At 41.5% G+C, this 20,019-nt stretch overlaps 2 protein-coding genes and 1 non-coding gene across 3 annotated transcripts; 1 reads left to right on the forward strand and 2 right to left on the reverse strand.

Annotated features, from left to right (window-relative positions):
• Positions 1-209: 209 nt before the first annotated feature.
• Positions 210-5,710, forward strand: LOC4348232 (NEDD8-conjugating enzyme Ubc12). Its single transcript, XM_015759477.3, has 6 exons — positions 210-362; positions 1,619-1,731; positions 3,284-3,392; positions 3,908-3,986; positions 4,075-4,191; positions 5,328-5,710. Exons 2-6 carry the CDS (start codon positions 1,623-1,625, stop codon positions 5,463-5,465), a joined length of 552 nt encoding a protein of 183 aa, XP_015614963.1. The 5' UTR covers positions 210-362; positions 1,619-1,622; the 3' UTR covers positions 5,466-5,710.
• A 1,936-nt stretch (positions 5,711-7,646) lies between these two features.
• LOC4348233 (cytosolic sulfotransferase 5) lies at positions 7,647-10,370 on the reverse strand. The gene is made up of 2 exons (XM_015758076.3): positions 9,498-10,370; positions 7,647-8,385 (listed from the first exon to the last, which is right to left on the reverse strand). The coding sequence occupies exons 1-2, from the start codon at positions 10,109-10,111 to the stop codon at positions 7,881-7,883; spliced, it is 1,119 nt and encodes a 372-aa protein (XP_015613562.1). The 5' UTR covers positions 10,112-10,370; the 3' UTR covers positions 7,647-7,880.
• Positions 10,371-17,959: 7,589 nt separating this feature from the next.
• LOC112936748 (small nucleolar RNA Z247) lies at positions 17,960-18,098 on the reverse strand. The gene has a single exon (XR_003239172.1). It is a non-coding gene; the product is annotated as a small nucleolar RNA Z247 (small nucleolar RNA).
• Positions 18,099-20,019: the final 1,921 nt, after the last annotated feature.

Genomic DNA, 20,019 nt, shown 5'->3' on the forward strand with positions numbered 1-20,019 from the left:
TATAATATGCTATTTTATTTTGCTTAACTTTTATAATATACCATCATCGTACAGTAGACTCTATTAGTATTGTATAGCCCAGGTACGGAAATTTCCAAAGATTAGCTGAAAATTTTGAAGTATTAGCGTAGAAGGGTTTGCCAGTGCAGTTTTAAAGTAAAAAATAATAATTAGATAAGGGTGATGTACTCGAGTATCTTCCCCTTCCTAGTTCCTTCCCTTGCGTAATAGAAAGAGAGATCTCCCGTCTCGTCCGTCGTCTCCTCCGCTCCTTGCGCCAAGACGAGTCGCGGCTCAACAGAGGAGGGGCGCCGATCTCCATCTGGCGAGCAGAGCAGGGGAGGGGAAGGGAAGGTATCCTGGTGAGCATCAACATCCTCTTCCTGATTCATCTCTCTCTCCCACCGGGACTACTTATGTCTTGGAATTTGCTTGCGTTCGTTCGTTAACCCTAGCTTCTCTTCTAGATCTGGAAGAAGCTCTTCTCTTAATTTCAGAGCCTTAATCTTAATACAAGTAATAGTTTGTTTGTTCCCCCAAAAGTTTAGGGGTTCAACTGTCCCAACTCCCAAGTTGGATCCGCCCCTGCCTGTGTAGAGCTCATCTCCCTTAGCGTCGCCTATGATTCTGAGAGTTTCACCCCAACAGCCGTGTTGATGAGCTTTGTAACGACCTGTTTTTCTCCTGCTCTTGATAAAATTAGGCCAGCCTGATTTAAGAAAAGAAGTAAACATTCTAGCTTTAATTTCCCGCTCGATTCGCATGGGGTTAGATTAATGTTTCTTCTCGAGTATGTATTGAGAAACCAAATCGTGCATGTGTTTATTTCTGGAAGGAGAAGTGCTATAAATGTCTGTAATGTAGAAGCATTTTGTAAATGCATGTGCATTGAGTTCTTTTTATTCGTATCTCGAGAGTTTGTACAATAAGATGATTGTTCTGCACACACCAAAAAATGGTGCAGCTGCAAACACCTTGTGGTTGTGCCTTCCTAAATACTACAGAAACATTAATGAGTCTAGTGTAGATGGCCAAATGAAGCACACTATTGTTATGGCATTACGGTAAGGGCCAGGAGGTATATGCTTTCAACCGTGTTGTGTCTGGTCCCAATGTTCTTAAGTTACAACCCAGGTGGAACAAATAAGAAACAGGGCGTCCGGATTGGTTAGCTTGGTAATCAGATTACACCAAAAAAAACCTGAACCAAATGCCTCCTAAGTTTAGCCGAGCTACTTAGTTACTGGTTGCTGCTTAGTGTATTAGTATTATATTTAAATTTTGGATCTTCCTGTTGTCAAAACTCATCAAGTATTGTTTCTCCAGTCCCCTCTCAAGAAATCCTTTCTGGGCAGTTGAAGGTCGTGTTGAATTTCCTTTTTGTGTTTTATTCATGTTTTATGCTGTAATGGAAATAACAAAACAGAGTGATGACTGATGTAGAGCAGACTTCTAGTCCTAACCATTCCATTTTTTTGTGATTAAGTTCTAACCATTCGACTAAAATAAACTACACATCAGAGATGCAGAAATGCAACTAATTATGTTCTCTTTTGTGCTTTCATCAGGTGATAGTGTTTTTTCTCTGATTGTAAATCTTTTCCCCTTTTCTTTGCAGAAAGATGCTTAATCTTATCAAAATAAAGGATAAAAAGAAAGAGCAGGCAGCAAGTGCTGCTGGAAAGGCTCCTGTGAAGAAGCAATCTGCTGGAGAGCTCCGTCTTCACAAAGGTGCATTGAGTTATAGATGACTGTCAGCACTTCCTTTTGGTCATAAAAACATGTTGTCTGGACATTGACAGAGCCTTCACAGTGCAATCTTTATCTCTAATTTATTTTGTAATGTAATTTAAAATACGATAAATTACAATATTATGAAGATAATTTTGATACTAATCTACAATTCTGTATATATATGATTATTATGTATCTGATATTAATATTTATTTTTTTTGTTATTTTAACTAGATGTGTGTCTAAAATGAATGTGTTCTTGTGACCAAAGTAATTACCTTTGTTGAGTTCTCTTACAAAAATTTGTGAGCTAGACATACAATTCCTTGAATTTTAAACTTTTAACTAACTCTCAAAGCTTATCAAACTGTTCTCATAAATGTAATGTTTCCACTATCCTCACAGGTGGTTTTTATTTGAATAATTTGATGCTGGCATGCTGCTGCATATGTGGCTATGCTCTTTTTTAAGTTGTTAGCAATCTCTTTATTTTCATGTTGAGCATGACTAGTAGTATATGCGTCATGTGGGGCAGTCCTGCCGGCTGCCGGTGTCACCAAAGGGGACCTGATAGTGCTCCAGCACACATGCCAGATGTGGAACAGTAGCTCTCTCATCTTCTCTTTCCTTCATTTCTCTCCTTATTTCCTCTCTTTCTTGAATCCTGATCTAGAGGAGATGGAGCAGCGAGGGTAGGAGCAGCACTGGGTTAATCAGTAGGAGAAGTGACAAAGAAGATGATAGCAGGGATGTCAATTAATACTTACAGTTGCTATTCCTCATCGTGTGAAAGGAAATTAAAGTGACAGGTGGATGGCTATTCCAATCATCCAATGCAGCGTATATTAATTTGTGGCACTTTAAGCTAGGTGTATGGTATCTTATTTAAGTAATGCATTCCGTACACTGGCATGCTGTCTAGATGCCATGGAATATGTGAAAGCAACTCTTCTAGCGATTGTGCAAATGGCCAAACCTTGAATTTGTGGACCATCCAAGTTGGAGTGCCTTAAAAGATTTTGCTTGAGGCCAAGAGCTATATGCTTGCACGGACTAAGCCACAAGTCCATGCGTGAATGTGAGTATCTGTTGTTTGTATGTGACCTACTGGGGCTAAATTTGGAATTTTCAATTTCTCTTTTTTTGGTGGTTAAAGAAGTTAATTTCAATTTCTATCATTCGTCCAAATTATTGAGTTTTGATACAAATACTCCCTTTGTTCCACATTGCAAGTCATTTTAGTTTTGTCCCAAGTCAAAACTTCTTTAACTTTGACTAAGTTCATAGAAAAATGCACCAGTATCGAAAATAACAAATAAATGCACTGTCATGGTGGTTTTAATGAAACTAATTTGATATTGTAGATGTTGGTGCATTTTTTCTAGGAATTTGGTCAAAGTTAGAGAATTTTGACTTGGGACAAAATTAAAATGACTTACAATATGGAACAGAGGGAGTAGATTTTCATATTTTTTATTATCATAAACTTCTCCTTGTTACAACTTTATCATGTCATAAATTATTTATGACTTTATATGATATTGGGCAGATATTAGTGAGCTAAACCTACCCAAGAGCACATCAATTTCTTTTCCCAATGGCAAGGATGATCTGATGAATTTTGAGATCATCGTCCGACCTGATGAAGGATATTACCTGTAAGTAGAATGCATCTCTGTTTTGTGTTTATTATGTTGTTCTGCACTACCTCACAAGTTTATGTCAATTTAAAGAACCTTCACTATTTTTAAAAGATCATTTATGTCGTGTTAAAAAAAAGCATTTACCAGTTCTTTCAGAATTATTTATGGCAAAACAGGGGGTTATTTAAGGCAGAATTATTTACCTGTCTGTTGCCTAGTTAATAGGCATGCGGCATGCCACTACTTAATGCGGATACTCCATCCTTGTTTGCCTTAACATAATCACATTTTGACTACTGAGTTTTGTAAGCTTTCGAAGGCAGTCATCTAGCACCTTCCAGCCTTGCTGATTTGTTCACATAGATGACTGACTATCCTTATTTAGACTCGCCTGATTTGTTATAAGGTCCTAGGCTCTGATGAGCTGCGACTAGCACTTGTGAACACTGTTTTTTCTTTTTGCTTAAATGTCAATTCTACATACCATGTTCCCACCTATAATTCTATTTACAATGATTTTTCCTTTTTAGAGGTGGCACTTTCGTCTTTACTTTTCAAGTCTCTCCCTCTTATCCTCATGAACCTCCAAAGGTGAAGTGCAAGACCAAGGTATAAGATGGGGCTTTCTATGCTATATATTTTCCCAGTGAATATGTTGCCTCTTAACCAATTTCTATGCATTATAACTTGCATTCAGGTATACCATCCAAATATTGATTTGGAAGGAAATGTATGCCTGAACATTTTGCGTGAAGATTGGAAGCCTGTTCTCAACATCAACACTGTTATTTATGGCCTTAACCTTCTTTTTACGGTATTTCAGTTTCCTTGACCCCTATTGATTGCAATTATGTATTTCGGAAATAGATAAAAAAAACAAATATCTAATCATGTTTACAATGCTGTTCAAACCTATCATATCATTATGCTTCGTTGTTTACGAGATAAGGCCTTATGTTTACGATGCTGTTGTCATCTACATTGTGCTTCATGGTGTTTGTGATACTCGTTTTCTACTTTAAGCAGCAATGTGGTAATCTTATCAATTTGAGAAAGGCATGCATAATTCATGGTGTCCTATTTTTGATGTACTTTAAGATTGAATTCAATTCTCGATGTATAGTCTTGGTACAGAAGTAAAAAACTTATGCAAAGGTTTGTATAAAGAACTATGATATATTTTTACTTATTTACTATGTACAGGAGTATTAGTTAAATAGTTATAGTTGACATGAGTTCTCCATTATCTTGAATTAAATGTACATAAAAAATTTGAGTAGTTTCTAAGTCACGGATAAGTAAAATTAGGCAGCCTAAATTTCTATGGAAGACGGAAGTTGATATACTTATATGTAGTTTCTGAGTCATTGCAACCATGATTTGTGTGGGTGATATGTTAGAGCTGTTTGGGCTGAGGTCTTTGGATGCCAATTTCTTATCTTTAGTTATAATTTCCATACTGTTTTGTTTGTAACTACAATGTGGCCAAAACTTAGGTGAAAAATTACCAAAATTTGTCAGTGTAGTGTGTTATTTCTTTGGCACGAAAAAAACAGGCCAAAGCTAAGCCCCAAGGCGCTTATTTGTTGACACCCACTTCATTTTGTTTGGTTTTGAGTATGGATGCTGGACTAGTAACATCAATCACAACTGGCATAGTAAAACTACTAAGAGGAAAAATTGCTCCCCTGAACCTTGTCATTGAGGATGACACCTTGAGAAACCCTTGTTCTGTAACTTCTGTTGGCCAAACATCTCAACGAAAGTGCCGGGTAGCATGAATGATTTTTTTTTCCTTGAGATTCTTGTTGGATGATCAGATTATACATTGCTTCCATTCCTTGAGATTCTTGTTGGATGATCAGATTATACATTGCTTCCATTGCCATTGGTGGGTTACAGTTTAGTAAGATTTCTTGTGGCTTAGTTTGCTTTTGATTTTGTCCGCAGCAACCAAACGATGAGGATCCGTTGAACCATGAAGCAGCAGCTGTCCTCCGTGACAACCCAAAGCTGTTTGAAGCTAATGTTAAAAGGGCAATGGCCGGAGGCTATGTGGGTCAACACTATTTCCCAAGATGTGCATGATATGGTGCTGGGTGCCACAAACATTAGTAAGTTAAGCCACCTGGGCCTCTTCCCGACATTCTGGATTGTATGGTTTCGGTGCGTTAAAGTGCTGTCGGATGGATGTGATATGTTGACTGTATGACGGCGATGCTGCCATCTGTGTGATATTTGTTTAAAGTCAGTAAATTGGTAATCTGGTGGTGGTACAGATAAAATTTGAGTTGCAGTTCAAGCTGGATTTATACATCATTTTCTTTTGTGCAGTTTGCTTCAGTCAGAACCTGATATCCATCTTTGCTCGTAGATAGTGCTGTGTATGTTTTCCTTCCTGTATGGCTGTATGAGGCTTGAATTCGGTCCAACTATCAGATTGTAGTTTACGACTTGTCTACATAACTCTCAAAATCTCCAATCGACTTGTCTACATAACACACAAGGCACATGTTTATAGGAGGATCAGAGATTAAGGGTTATTAATAAGAGCACCATTCGAAAATTTCATTTTTTTTTGTCACTATAGGTGAATACCAGTCTTTTGACATCCCACGAAAAATTTGGATCATAAGGATTGAGTTACAAAGGCAAAGGCGAATCTTCTGCAAAAGTTAAACGTGCTGAAGTCCACAAGTCTTGTGTGGCAAGGGGAATCGCGTAAATTCACGTTCGAGGGACGTGGTTCGTTGCGTCGCCGTCGCTTCCTCATCCGACGGCGCAATTTCCTGTGTGCGCGCGTTGTTTGTTGGGGGTGGCCGGGTGGGGTATAACATCTCACCGTGATCGCCTCCGTTGCCGACTACAGCCCGCAGCTGCTTAAAGTAACTGGGCCGAACCGAACCGTTGGACATCTCGTTTTTTATTTGGTATTTTTATTCTCTTCAGCCTATGTTAGCTACATTTTTATTGAGAATTGAGCCAATTATTTTGTAATAAGTAGTTATTATAGCTCTTTAAAGCAAAAACCGAACATGTATACTATTGACTAAATAACAATAACGGTGGTGATGGTTCTGCCACCAATCCACCACCACTTCTTTCACACATTTGATAAATTAGCCCATGATATTACTTAATATCAAATATTTGTTTTTTAATCAAGTGAATAACATATATTCAAATAAGCATTGGCAGACCGAAACATGGTGCATTTTATCCGGTGCAGAGTACAATTTAAATTGGATATTTGTAGATCACCTACCTAAAGTTTGTTAGAAAAAAAAATATTGTGAACACAGTATCAGACAGAGAGATCTGAGATTATCTCAATTAGTATTTTGGAGAATATTACATGAGGCATCAGAAATTCAGAATCCAGAATAGCACAAAAATATCATCCTCAGTCGGACTGATAATGAATTGATTGTATCTTAGTAGTACCTAGGACGCTGAAAGAAAATTAAGATCAGGGCTTATTTTCCATTTTTACCATATACGATTAGCCTTGTTCAGTAACAAAATTAGGAAAAGGGTGCACCAACAGCCCGTGGAGAGCTCTAGTGGTATCTTTTTGAGGGGCATTTGCAAATTTTGTCATTGCTTTTGCTTTTTCTAATTTTACAAGGATACTATTCGAATGACAATTCTAATGATATTTTTATATTTTTTTAGTGATAGTGTTGCAATGACGGCTTAAGCCAACATCAAATTTACAAATTTACAGTTGTTCTTTTCTGTAAGTGCTCAGTTGGATCAGAGTAACTGCGTCAATTACGGGTTAAATAAGGCCATGTTTGTTTTAGCTTAAGATTATTGTAATATAGATTACTCTAAGCTGAATTATAATAATCTGACTAAAATAAGCTACGAGTTGTTTGTTTCTCTGGATTATTAGAGGCATCTAAGCTACGTGTTGTTTGTTTCTCTGGATTATTAGAGGCATCTAAGGCTAGTGGGTCTTTAGCCACTCAATAATCTGAAAAAAGCTCCTCTAGAGGAGATTATTGGATTACAGTAATCTGACTTGTAGATTATAATAATCTAGCATAATAATCTACTTGTTTGTTTCAGCTTACTCCTAATAATCTATATTATAATAATCCTAAGCTGAATCAAACAGGGCCTAAGTCCACTTCATAAAAGTTTGTGGATCACAGATGAAATTAGGACAATATATTTTTCCCAGAGGACATATGCTGTGATTCTATTTCTTAGTTCTGTAATAACCGTCCTGATTGCGTTAGTTTGTGGCTCTCGCAATCTCTGTTGATTCTAACACATTTCTGTAACAGCATTCAGACTTTGAGTACATACACCAGTACAGCACAATTTCTCATGTTGTGTAACCATCAGGAATAAGAAATGTGTGTCCCAAATATAACATAACACATAGTGATTTGCATTAATTTCAAATCATTCATGAGTGGTGCAGGTGCTACCCTTTCAAATGCTTTGCACCCTGTTTCCCTGTAATTAAAGGGGGAGATCATAGAATTGTTCTCACATGAAAGTGAAGCCTGATCCATCGAATTTTTCGGAGAGAAATTTATCTAGACTCTCAGCCATCTCTGGTGTGACGTGGTTCACCCAATCTCCAATAGCACCCTTCCTAAAGAACGAATCATTGGGGAACTCGGAGGAAATTACCTTTTGAGACCCTGCCATGCTCGCACCTAGAGCCTTCATCTTCTCAAAGCTGCACAGCTCTACAATGTTGTCAACGATGCTGGCTTCCTTCTCGCTGTTGGAGAATGGTTGGCCTATGAACTCTGCGATCTTCTCGACGTTTTCGGTGGGGTTGCGCTTCATGTCTTCATACTTTAGGATTAACACGTTATCTGGCTTCACCTTGCTCGCGTTCCAGTACCCAAGGATGTGATCCCAAATTGGGCTTCCAAAATATGTACACTCGCGGACAGACTCCCACACGTATGATGATGACACATCACGCGACTTGTCACGGTTGATGAAATGCCAAAAGGAGATTAGCATGTCCTTCGGTTGCCTGTGGTTGAAAAAAAATGTATTACACGATAGAGTAATAAAGTATTTGCATTCTATGGGCTTGTTCACTCTATTGTAAAAAAAAAAAAAATCTTACAAACCCTTGTCACTACCAAATTTTGGCAAAGATAAGATAAGGTTGGTATATCTTATCACTTTTTTTTAGAAGTTTTAGAGTAGAAATTTCTGGAATTACCAAAATTTAGTAGGGGTGGTGTATTGCTATTTGTTAATGGTATGATTAGCTTGTTGCCATGCTAAATTTTGGTAAAGACAAAAACTAAGGTTAAAAATGGCAACTAAACGAACATTCATTCTGCGTTTTTTAAGAGAGAATTCGCTTTAAGTTAAAAATATGGATTAAATGTTGAGTCTAGATAGGAAATGAAGTACCCCTGGCTAAAAATGTGACCAAATTCAACTTTTTTTTTGAAAGAGCTGTTCGAACTTTCAAAACGTCACCCCTCTTTTGCATTGTAAATTACAAAACCCTGGTTTCAATTCAACTATATACTACCCCCAGGTCCAAAAAGAGTATAGTTTTGTATTGTTTATGTCCAATGTTTGACCATCTGTCTTAATAGATAAAAATTTACGATTAGTATTTTTACTGTTATTAGATGATAAAATATCAATAGTACTTTATGTGTGACTAATTTTTCTTATTTTTTATAAATTTTTAAATAAGACGGATGATCAAATATTGGACAAGAAAATACATAACCGCACTTAAATTGGGACGGAGGTAGTACAATGGCCCTGTTTGGATCCTCCGGGCTATTAAATAGCTCTATAGAATCTTGTTATTTAGGAGTATTAAACGTAAATTACTGACAAAAACCTATTCTATAACCTCCGGGCTATTTTTGAGACGAATCTAACGAGGTATATTAATCCATGATTTGCTACAATGATGCTACATTAATCATCCGCTAACCATGGATTAATATATCTCGTTAGATTCATCTCGCAATATAGCCTAGGGATTATAGAATGGGTTTTTGTTAGTAATCTTCGTTTAATACTTCTTCTAAATAGAAAGATTCCGGATGATAATTTAATAGTTCAGAGGATCCAAACAAGACCAATGTAGAAGGGATGGCGTGCGTGTACCTGCAGACGTAGATGATTTTACATCGGGAACTGTCGGTGATGGAGGCTGGTAGGACGGAGTATGGCAGGTGCGTGCTCAGTAGCCGAGGGGAGGGCGTCGCGTCGAGCTTGCTCTCCTCCTCCATGGTGGAGTACACACTCTCCAAGAACGGGACGCACTCGTGCGGGTTAAGGCGGAGGAGCGGGTGACGACGGTTGCCTTCGTCGTCGCTGCCGGCCACCGGCGGCGGCGGGTACGTGCCGCGCACCGCGGTGGCGAAGGCCAGGGCCTTGAGCCACGTGGTGCCGCACTTGGGGAGGCTGGCGACGACGACGTCGCCGTCGCGCGCCTCGAAGCGCCGCCGGAACGCCATGATCGCGGGGAGCCATTTCTCCGGGAACCAGCCGCCGCGGTACAGCCGCATCCTTCTCATTAGCGGCGTCGGCGGCTTGCACGGTAGGGTTGCGATGAGTTCGTCGTGGTCTTCATCCTCCGGATCAGCCAGCGGCCGGTGCGCCATGGCGGCCGCCGCGCCGTCGTCGCCGGCGACGACCGCGGCCACGTCCTTGAACGGGACAGGGCCTCTTTGACAACCTGCTGCAGCGCTAACCAGAGGCATCTTCTCCGACGACATTTGGAGCAAATTCTGGCACCTATATATTCGACCGCGTACATATAGCTCGTTCGGCCATTAATGGTGTTCGATTGTTTCTTGCAGATGAGTGGTCGCCGTCGATTGATTCGGTGTGGTCCAATAATGCCTCGACAGTATATGAACAAGACAAGAAGCAAAATCGTTTACATGCATGATCAATGACATAGACTGTTCATCTTGTTATTTGACAATGATTGGTTCAACGCAGGCTCTGGGGCGCTGGAGATTAAAAGGTTTTGGGAAGCGTTATCACCTCTTGTCAAGGCCGCACGTATATATTGATTTGGTTGGAAACAGCCTCCAACGCGGCTTACACAAATATAGCAGGTTTCGGTTTTATCTCAACCGAATATCTCTTGATTACATGCATGATCGCATGCAGCATCACATGCAAACTCTTTCCGGATATATATCTCTATTCCTAACAGCCCCCCTCAATCATAACTTATCTAAGTTAAGATTGCGTCTAAAATCTCTAAGTTGTTGTACAGTAATCGGTTTAGTAAAACCATCTGCTACTTGATCTCCAGATACTATAAATTTTATCTCTAATTGCTTCCTAGCAACTCTCTCTCTTAAAAAATGATAATCAACTTCTATATGCTTTGTTCTGGCATGAAACACATGATTGACTGACAAATATGTAGCTCCTAAGTTGTCACACCATAATCTAGCCATAGAAGGAACTTGAACTCCAATCTCTTTAAGAAGAGTTTGCACCCACATTACTGTGGACCCCCGTTTTTATAACAGGAATCAATCGTGTAAACAGTACCATTTCCCTGGATCAAGTAGTCTGGTACACACGAGTTCATAACTGAAATACCAAATGCACATACACGAAAGTCTAGTGCGAATTATTACATCAAAAGCCCGCAGGCGTAGTCTTAGATCATCGGACCGAGCGGTCCGTAATACATTCCAAAAATAGAAGTAGGTAAGGCAGCGGAGTCAAGGCAGCGGCACGCCATTGCCACAGGCAACGACCGTAACTAAGACCTACTGAGCGCCATCGTCTTCTTCACCCTCCTGGTAGTAAGCGTTGGGATCCTCCGAAGCTTCATCTCCGACCTCTGATTAAGTTTGTATATTGCAAGGGTGAGTACCAACCGTACTCAGCAAGCCACCACAGCAACAATGCACATGACATGGGTATTCAAAGGATGGCTATGGTTCTTTTGCGCAAAGCAAGTTTTGTAATTCTTTTCACAAACCTAAGACCTAGCACAGACTGATCAAATTTTATTACTAGTGTTCATATTAAACAATGACGGTTCTGTCCACCATCCATTGTGATCCCAAGGATAGCTTCCCGCCATTGAGTCGTCATGGTTTTCTGAGGACGTCCACGTTCCCACCTCTCAGGAAGTGGCTCCATCAGCATAGAAATCATCATGCAATATCCCATCCCACACAAGTTAAGAATTTAGAGTCTAGCCAAGTGTAATACATGTCCCGGTGCTCAATAACCGCGAGCACGGCTATTCGAATAGATTTGGTTTACTCACACTGCAGTGGATGTACACTTTACCCGCACTCCGCGACTGTCCAACACATGAGCCTCGTCCCAACACATGAGACGCGTCACGGCAAAGCCTTTCGATAACCTCGCATTGGCAGTACCCGCTTCATGAACTTTAGCCCTCATGTACTCTAGGCGTCATACGTTTCTAGCAGTGAGAGGAGTTCTGGCGCTCCCGGGAAGGGAAAAACACACACATTCCTACGTTGCTTCTTGTCGTTGAACCCAGTCCATCATGATTGTTCTCTTATGGGTATCCTCATGTAGTATTGCCAAGCCAGCCTCTGACCATCCGAAACGGGCATCCGCCATCCACCTGGCCATCCGAATTGGGCATCCGCCAGCAGACTGCTTGTCGCATCACACACCTAAAAGAAGACCACTACGCATGGCATTTGATAAATATGAGTATGCATGATTCTAGAATAACATTTCTAAGCAATGGTCATAGTTGACTGGGGACTCATACGTAATCATGGTTACAAAGATTTAAGGGTAAACAATAATCAAGGCATGGCATATTCACAAGTAGGATGTTCATCATTGCATGCAATTTTATTTGTAAACAAAACAATTTCGCAATTGGGATCAACATGTTCAAATAATAGTGATGACTTGCCTTGCTCGAAGATTTGCGGGTCTTGGTCCTCGCTCGGATCCGCAACTCCCTCGGGGTCTAAAGTACGTGCGAAGAAACGATTTGAATTCGGTTAGAATTCAAATAAAGATCCAAGTAAATCCAAGAAGATATCGAGCGCGGAAGTCGGTTTCTTACATTATCTATTTTTGTTTGTGAAATAGAGCTAATCCGATCTTAATTTATCCATCCTAAACTATTTCGCGGGTATAAATATTTTATTAGCACAAGTTTTTAATTTAATCAGCCCGGGTATCATATCCATGTAATAGATTAGAAATCTCTATCGCAAGCTAAATATCGGACGAGATCCTAAAATTATCTTATAATAATGTACGATTTAATTTGGTCTATGACTAAACGAAATTCATGATTAAATATAATACATAGCTAAAATTTCTAGCAATTAAATCCGATTATCTACCGTGAATAGATTACTTATAGGGACTACCAAAATAATCTATAATTATATAATATTTTGTAATTTTACGACTACAAGTAATTCTATAACTAAATTCTAATTATTTTAAATTTTCTAAACCTCCTTAATTTCTCTCTAATTTTCTATTTATTTTTCCCTTCCTCTTTCTCACTTCTTTCTTTTTCTTTCTTTTCTTCCTTTCCTTTTTTTTTCTCTCCTTCTCCTTTCTTTTTCTCTCTTCTCTTTCTTTCTTTTTCTCTCCTCTTCTTTCTTTTTTTCTTTCTTTCTTTTCCTCTCCCTCTTCTTTCTTTTTCTCTCCCTCTCGGCTTCTTCTCCCTTCTCTCTCTCGGCTCTCTGGCGACGGCGGCCGAGCAAGGGGAGGGGCGGCGGCGGCGACGGCGGCGCAAGGCGGCGACGCACGGTGCGGCACTCGGCACGGCGCGGCGGCACGTAGGCGGCGGCGCGTGGAGAAGGAGGGGAAATGGGGTGGGATGGTGTGGGGTGGGGAGGGACGGCCGGGGAGGGGGTTTTATAGGGCTTGGGGAAGGGCGGCCGGCCCTAGTGGTGATGGGACGGCGCGGCGCGCGGGGCGCGAGGCGGCGAGGGGACGGGCGCGCGCGGCGACGGGGCAGGCGACGCGACGGCGACGTGGAGTGGGGCGCGAGGTGCACGGCGCGAGGCGTGACGGCGACGGGCGCGCGGCGATGGGACGGGTGACGCGACGGCGGAACGGGGCTCGAGGCGACGGCGGCACGCGCGGCGCGGCAACGGGATGGCGACGGCGACGGCGCGGCAGCGGCGGCTCGGCGACGCGACGCGACGGGCGGGCGGCGCGGCGCGGGGCTCGGAGCGGCGACGCGGTGATGGCGATGGCGCGCGGCGGCTCGGGGCGCGAGGCGCGGGACAGCGACGATGTCGCACGGCGACGCGGTGACAGCGACGCGACGGCGGCGCACGGGGCTCGGGGCGGCGACGCGACGGGCGGCGACGCGACGGCGACGGCACGACGGCGACGCGGGGCGGGGCGCAGGCGCGAGGCAGAGGAGGGGGCTGGGCTAGGGGACCACATCAAACACCTAGGGGCTAATGAATAGTGTCTTTTTCCTATTTTTCCCATTTTAGTCTATTTCTTATATAAATTTGATTCTATAAATCCTAATTTTTGCATATATGAATTTTACTCAATATTTGTGTTATTCCAACCTATGGATTCACCCTCGGTTAATATTACTCATATTTTATTTATATAATTTATTTGAATTTTTAATTAGGGTTAATTCTTGTTTCGTCGCACTAGAATTCAATCGTTACTAATATGGTTGCGATAATATTTTATTTATTTCCAACCTCACCTAATCTTTACTCCAAATTATATTTCAGTTATTTATTTTTCTCATTTAATTTTAGGTTTTATTCCTAATCAATTGTTCTTTATTTGCGATCTAGAAACTCCGAAATCAAAATTCAATGGAATGGGCGAATAAAATCGGCATGATGCAATTTATTTAAAATGTTTTTGAAAATCCGTATTTTTAGAGTTTTGATTTTGTCGGTCGAATTTTCAGGGTGTTACAATTACCTCTGCTGTGGCATTTGCAACTGCTTTATATTCAGCCTCTGTACTTGACTTGGATACTGTAGCCTGTTTTCTGGCACTCCATGACACCAGATTTGAACCAAGGAAAACTGCAAAGCCTCCTGTGGATCTTCTATCATCTACTGATCCGGCCCAATCTGCATCAGAAAAAGCACTAACAAGAGTGGAAGAAGATCTGTTAATCCTTAAACCAAGATCAATAGAAGACTTAATATATCTCAGTATCCTCTTAACTGCCATCCAATGCTGTAAAGTAGGACCATGCAAGAACTGACAAACTTTATTTACTACAAAGGAAATATCTGGCCGCAAAGCTCCAACAATACTTCTATATTTAGTAGCATCTTGTTCTCCTAATACAGAACCACTGTGAGCTGACAATTTTTCTGTGGTAGACATAGGTGTAGCAACAGGCTTGCATCCTGACATACCAGCCCTTTTTAACAAGTCAGACGCATACTTTTCTTGAGTTAACAGAATGCCATCACATACCTTGTTAACCTCTATTCCCAGAAAGTAATGCAAATCACCTATATCCTTCAAAGCAAAATCTTGCTTCAAGTCCTTTAACAATGCTTCCGCTGCACTTTGAGTTGAACTAGCTACAATTATGTCATCCACATAAATAAATACAAAAATAGTAACACCTCCTTTACTATAAAAGAATAATGAAGTGTCAGCCTTTGATGCCTTGAAACCAAGGTCACACAACTTACTGCTTAACCTGGAATACCATGCTTGTGGTGCCTGTTTCAATTCATATAAAGCCTTGTCTAATTTACAAACATAATCAGACTTACTCTTGTCTTCATATCCAGGTGGTTGTCTTATGTAAACCTCCTCTTTCAAGCAAACCATGAAGAAAAGCATTCTGTACATCAAGTTGTTGAAGAGACCAACCCCTAGATACAGCAACTGATAAAACAGCTCTAATAGTAGCAGCCTTAACCACTGGACTAAAAGAATCTTCATAGTCAATACCATACCGTTGTTTAAAGCCTTTTGCTACCAACCGAGCCTTATATCTATCCAGGCTACTATCAGCTTTCCTTTTAATTTTATATACCCACTTGCAATCAATAATATTCCTATCATTATGCGGTGGAACTAAATGCCAGGTTTTATTATTAATCAAGGCTGTAAATTCAGTATCCATGGCTTGCTTCCAATTTGGATCAGCTAAAGCTTCACTTAAACTTTGTGGTTCACCACTAGAAGAGGCTAAAAAATTGTACCTTATGTACCATCTGTATAGACTCTCTCCTTCCGTATTCCCCTCTGCAGCCGAGTCGTGGGTCTAGTCTGCTGATGCTGAACCTGCGTAGAGTCAGATTGATTATTTGTCACATCACCTGAACCAGCTGCCCTGCTACTGCCTGCGGATGTGCTAGTGTCGCCTGCCGTGGTACTGCTGCTTGCTGCCGTGGTATTGGCTGTTCCAGGAACAACAGCACCTATGTCAGGACCTGCACCACCTGCGCCTGCATCTGCAGAATCAGCGCTAGCACTGGCTGCATCAATTTCAACATCAGAATGACCAGGAGAAAAATCATTGCCACCAGGTTCTGTGCTGCCATCATCAGAACCTGTGTCGCCACCACCATCAAGATTTTCTGTACCATGCACCGTATGATTTTCTGTACCATGCACAATATGTGAACCATTGTTTCCTGTTCCGTCTTCTGCTTCCTCCTGTGCAGATACAAACTCAACAGGAATATTAGAAGGATCATTAGACATATGACCATTGCCTTGCATACCCCCACTAGCAATTTCAGGATTCAACAGTGTGGGGGGCAAGAGTAGGATTTCTGATTTTAGTCTAGCTCCAGCATTAGAGTGAAGTTTTGAGAAGGGAAAAATATTTTCATCAAAGACAACATCTCTAGAGATATAAACTCGGCCGGTTGCAATGTCAAGACACTTGAATCCTTTATGAATGTTGCTATAGCCAAGAAAAACACATTGCTTTGAGCGAAACTGAAGTTTACGAGTATTGTAGGGTCTAAGATTAGGCCAACAAGCACATCCAAAAGTTCTCAAGGAGGAATAATTTGGTTTTTGATTCAAGAGGCGCTCTAGAGGCGTAGAGTATTGTATAACTTTGCTAGGTGTGCGATTAATGAGATATGTGGCTGCAAGAAAAGCCTCATCCCAAAATTTAAGAGGCATAGAAGCATGAGCAAGTAAAGAGAGGCCAACTTCCATAATGTGTCTATGTTTGCGTTCAGCGGAACCATTTTGTTGGTGAGCATGGGGACATGAAACATGATGAGTGATTCCAATTTTGGTAAAAAAGGAATGCAATTTTTCATATTCTCCCCCCCAGTCAGATTGCATAGTGATTATCTTGCGATTAAAAAGTCTCTCAACAAGTTGTTGAAAGTCATGAAATTTCTGAAGAACCTCAGATTTTTTCTTAAGCAAATAAATCCAAGTAAATTTACTAAAATCATCTATGAAACTGACATAATATGTTTTGCCACCACCAGAGTCGGGAGCAGGACCCCATACATCACAGAAACACAAGCTCTAAAGGATTATTAGACACACTGAAGGACTTAGGCAGCATTTGAGAGGGTGAGAGAGTGAGTTTGTTCGTTTCGTTTTCTGCGCGCACGTTTCCCAAACTACTAAACGGTGCGTTTTTTGCAAAAATTTTCTATAGGAAAGTTGCTTTAAAAAATCATATTAATCCATTTTTGAAATTTAAAATAGTTAATACTCAATTAATCATGAGCTAATAGCTCACCTCGTTTTGCGTATCTTCCCAATCTCCTCAATCCCCTTCTCCTCAAACACACCCTTAGGATAGGGAAGTTGATGACTCTTTCCCTTTTGACAAGCATCACACACACCTAACTCATTAAGATCTCCTAAACATGGGAGATTATTATTGTTCACAACCTTTTGAATGATAGACAAAGATGGATGACCCAAATGACTATGCCACCTAGAAATAGTGGGTTTGATGACTCCAAAAACTTGCTTGGACGAAGATGACGACGATGGTGGATTGGGATAGAGACCGTTGCGGCAAGGCCCTCTAAGAAGAAGATTCCTCGTGACCTGATCCTTGATGGCAAAGAAGCGCGAGTGAACTTCAACAAAAGCATGATTATCAAGGGCTAAACGATGTGCAGAAAGAAGATTTTTCTTGGCCTTAGGGACATGCAAAACATTCTTAAGATATAAATTGCGCGTAGGGGTATGAATAATGGAATGGCCAATATGTTTAATGTCCATACCTGCACCACTTGCCATGTATATTTGGTCCTTCCCGTTATACTTCTCCCGAGTTGTTAACTTGTCTAACTCTCCAGTAATGTGATCCGTAGCTCCGGTATCCACATACCAATTTGTATCCACGCCATATGAAGCTGCAGCAGCCATTTTATTTTCAGGAACAAAATTCTCATCGTACCTATACCAACAATCGGCGACAACGTGCCCTGTTTTTCCACAGAGCTGGCAGATTGGACGTGGTTTGCCACGACCACCACCACGCCCTCCATTATTGTTGCCGCCGCGCCCTCCATTGCCACCGCTACGCCCGCCGCGATTGAAGGGGATGAAGCCGCCCCTTCCACTGCGCTTGGCGCTATTGACGGAGGACTGGTGCGCCGCCGTATGCCGCAGCTTTTACCTTGACTCGAAGCTGCGGAGTTGAGAGTAAAGCTCGTGGAAGGAGACGACATCCGGTCTCCCAATAAGAGAGGAGACAACCGGTTCCCAATCGTCGTCGAGACCGGCAAGGATGTAGGACATCAACTCCTCATCATCGAGTGGCTTGCCGGCGGATGTCATCTCGTCAGCGAGGACCTTCATCTTGCTGATGTAGTCTGAGACGCTGAGATCGCCCTTCTGGGTCGTCGCCAGCGCCAAGCGCGTGTTCAGGGACCGCGCGCGTGAATGGGAAGACAACATCTCGGTGATGGCCTTCCATACTTGAGCTGCAGTTTCCAAGTGAATAACCTGTGTGAGGATTTCCTTGGATAGGGTGGAGAGGAGGAACCCCAACACCTGCTAGTCTGCCACAATCCAGGTTTCAAACGCCGGATTTGCAGCCTTGACAGTAGCTTCTCCATCTTTGGCGTCAATCACAGCCGGCGTAGCTTGTGTTGCGCCTGTGAGATACCCTTCCATACGCGCGCCGCGAATCACAGGGAGGATTTGTCCCTTCCATAGAAGGAAGTTCGTCCTGGTCAACTTCTCAGGAACGGCTTGACCAGAGAAAGGATTGCCGACGCTGTTGGAGGAACTCGCCATGGCAGATGCGATCTGATCACGGCGATTTTAGATGCTCTGATACCATAAAAGGTTTTGGGAAGCGTTATCACCTCTTGTCGAGGCCACACGTATATATTGATTTGGTTGGAAACAGCCTCCAACGCGGCTTACACAAATATAGCAGGTTTCGGTTTTATCTCAACCGAATATCTCCTGATTACATGCATGATCGCATGCAGCATCACATGCAAACTCCTTCCGGATATATCTCTATTCCTAACAGAGATAACATGAATCACAAGATGGATGTGTACATATTCCCTCTGATTCATAATGTAAGATATTTATTTTTTTTTCTTTCCAAAACATCGTACAGTTTCAGTAGACCCTCGTATAATGGGTACATCCTTATGGTGTAGAGGCCAACTTCATAATCCATTAACTCAAGAAGATACGCCGGCTTATTCTTTGGAGATGTTCTGAACAACAAGCTGGCATATATTGAAATTAATAAATTCATTATAGACGCCTCAATGCATCGGAATAAAAAAAAGTATTTAAACTTCCTGACCTATTAACGCTATTTTTGTTACGTATTGCAAATGGTATCATATTAGAACGGGCATATATATAGTATGGAGAAATCTAGAAAACAAGTAATCATATCATATTGAAATAGGCATGTAGTATGGAGACTTGCATGAGATAATTGTTGCTCAACTAGAAATTTTGTATGACTTGGGATAATGTGAGAAGTAGAGTTTTAAAATATTCGTGTTCGGCATGAGAAGAGTTTAATGGGAAATATAGGAGGATATAGCTTTGCACCCATAATTTCAAATTTGGAATAGATAGTTGGTGGTTAGTTATTTTTATCTCTTGGAGGTTTGTTAAACTCTTACCGAATTCAATGCCAACTAGAAAATAGACGCGCCGGTTGGCGCCCTAATTAATAAAGCCTGCGGTATGTGGGTATTGTTGGTTCTCTTCGAGATGCATAAATTGGCCATTCTTTTTTATTTTTCTTCAGATTTGAAGACTTTCCTCTTTACAATTAAAAGCAAAAAGACTGATAAAAAGATTACTGGAATAAAATTCACTCCTGTAACACGTGATAATAATACCCACTGGAGATCATTTAGTCGGGTGTATTTCACGAAATGAAGTTAAAGTGAGTTATGTAAGATATATGCATGTGGGTATCACATGGCCCAATCAAAGGCTAAATGCCACTTCAGTGAACAGCAAGTGCATTTATATGGGCCATGTCGTGTTCGCCGACAGCATGGTGATGGATGAACAAAAGGTTCGCACAGCGAGGGAGTGACCGATGCCGTGCTCCTTATGGGTGGTACGTGGTTTTCTGCTACTACCGCAAGTTTATCCGGGACTACGGTGCCATCGCAGCTCCCCTCACAGCCCTACTCAAGCTTGAAGCGTTCCGCTGGACACCGGAGGCTGACAAGGCGTTCGTCGCGCT

The sequence above is a fragment of the Oryza sativa genome, chromosome 10 (genome assembly GCF_034140825.1).
Source record: "Oryza sativa Japonica Group chromosome 10, ASM3414082v1".
NCBI classification, from domain to species: Eukaryota; Viridiplantae; Streptophyta; class Magnoliopsida; order Poales; family Poaceae; genus Oryza; species Oryza sativa.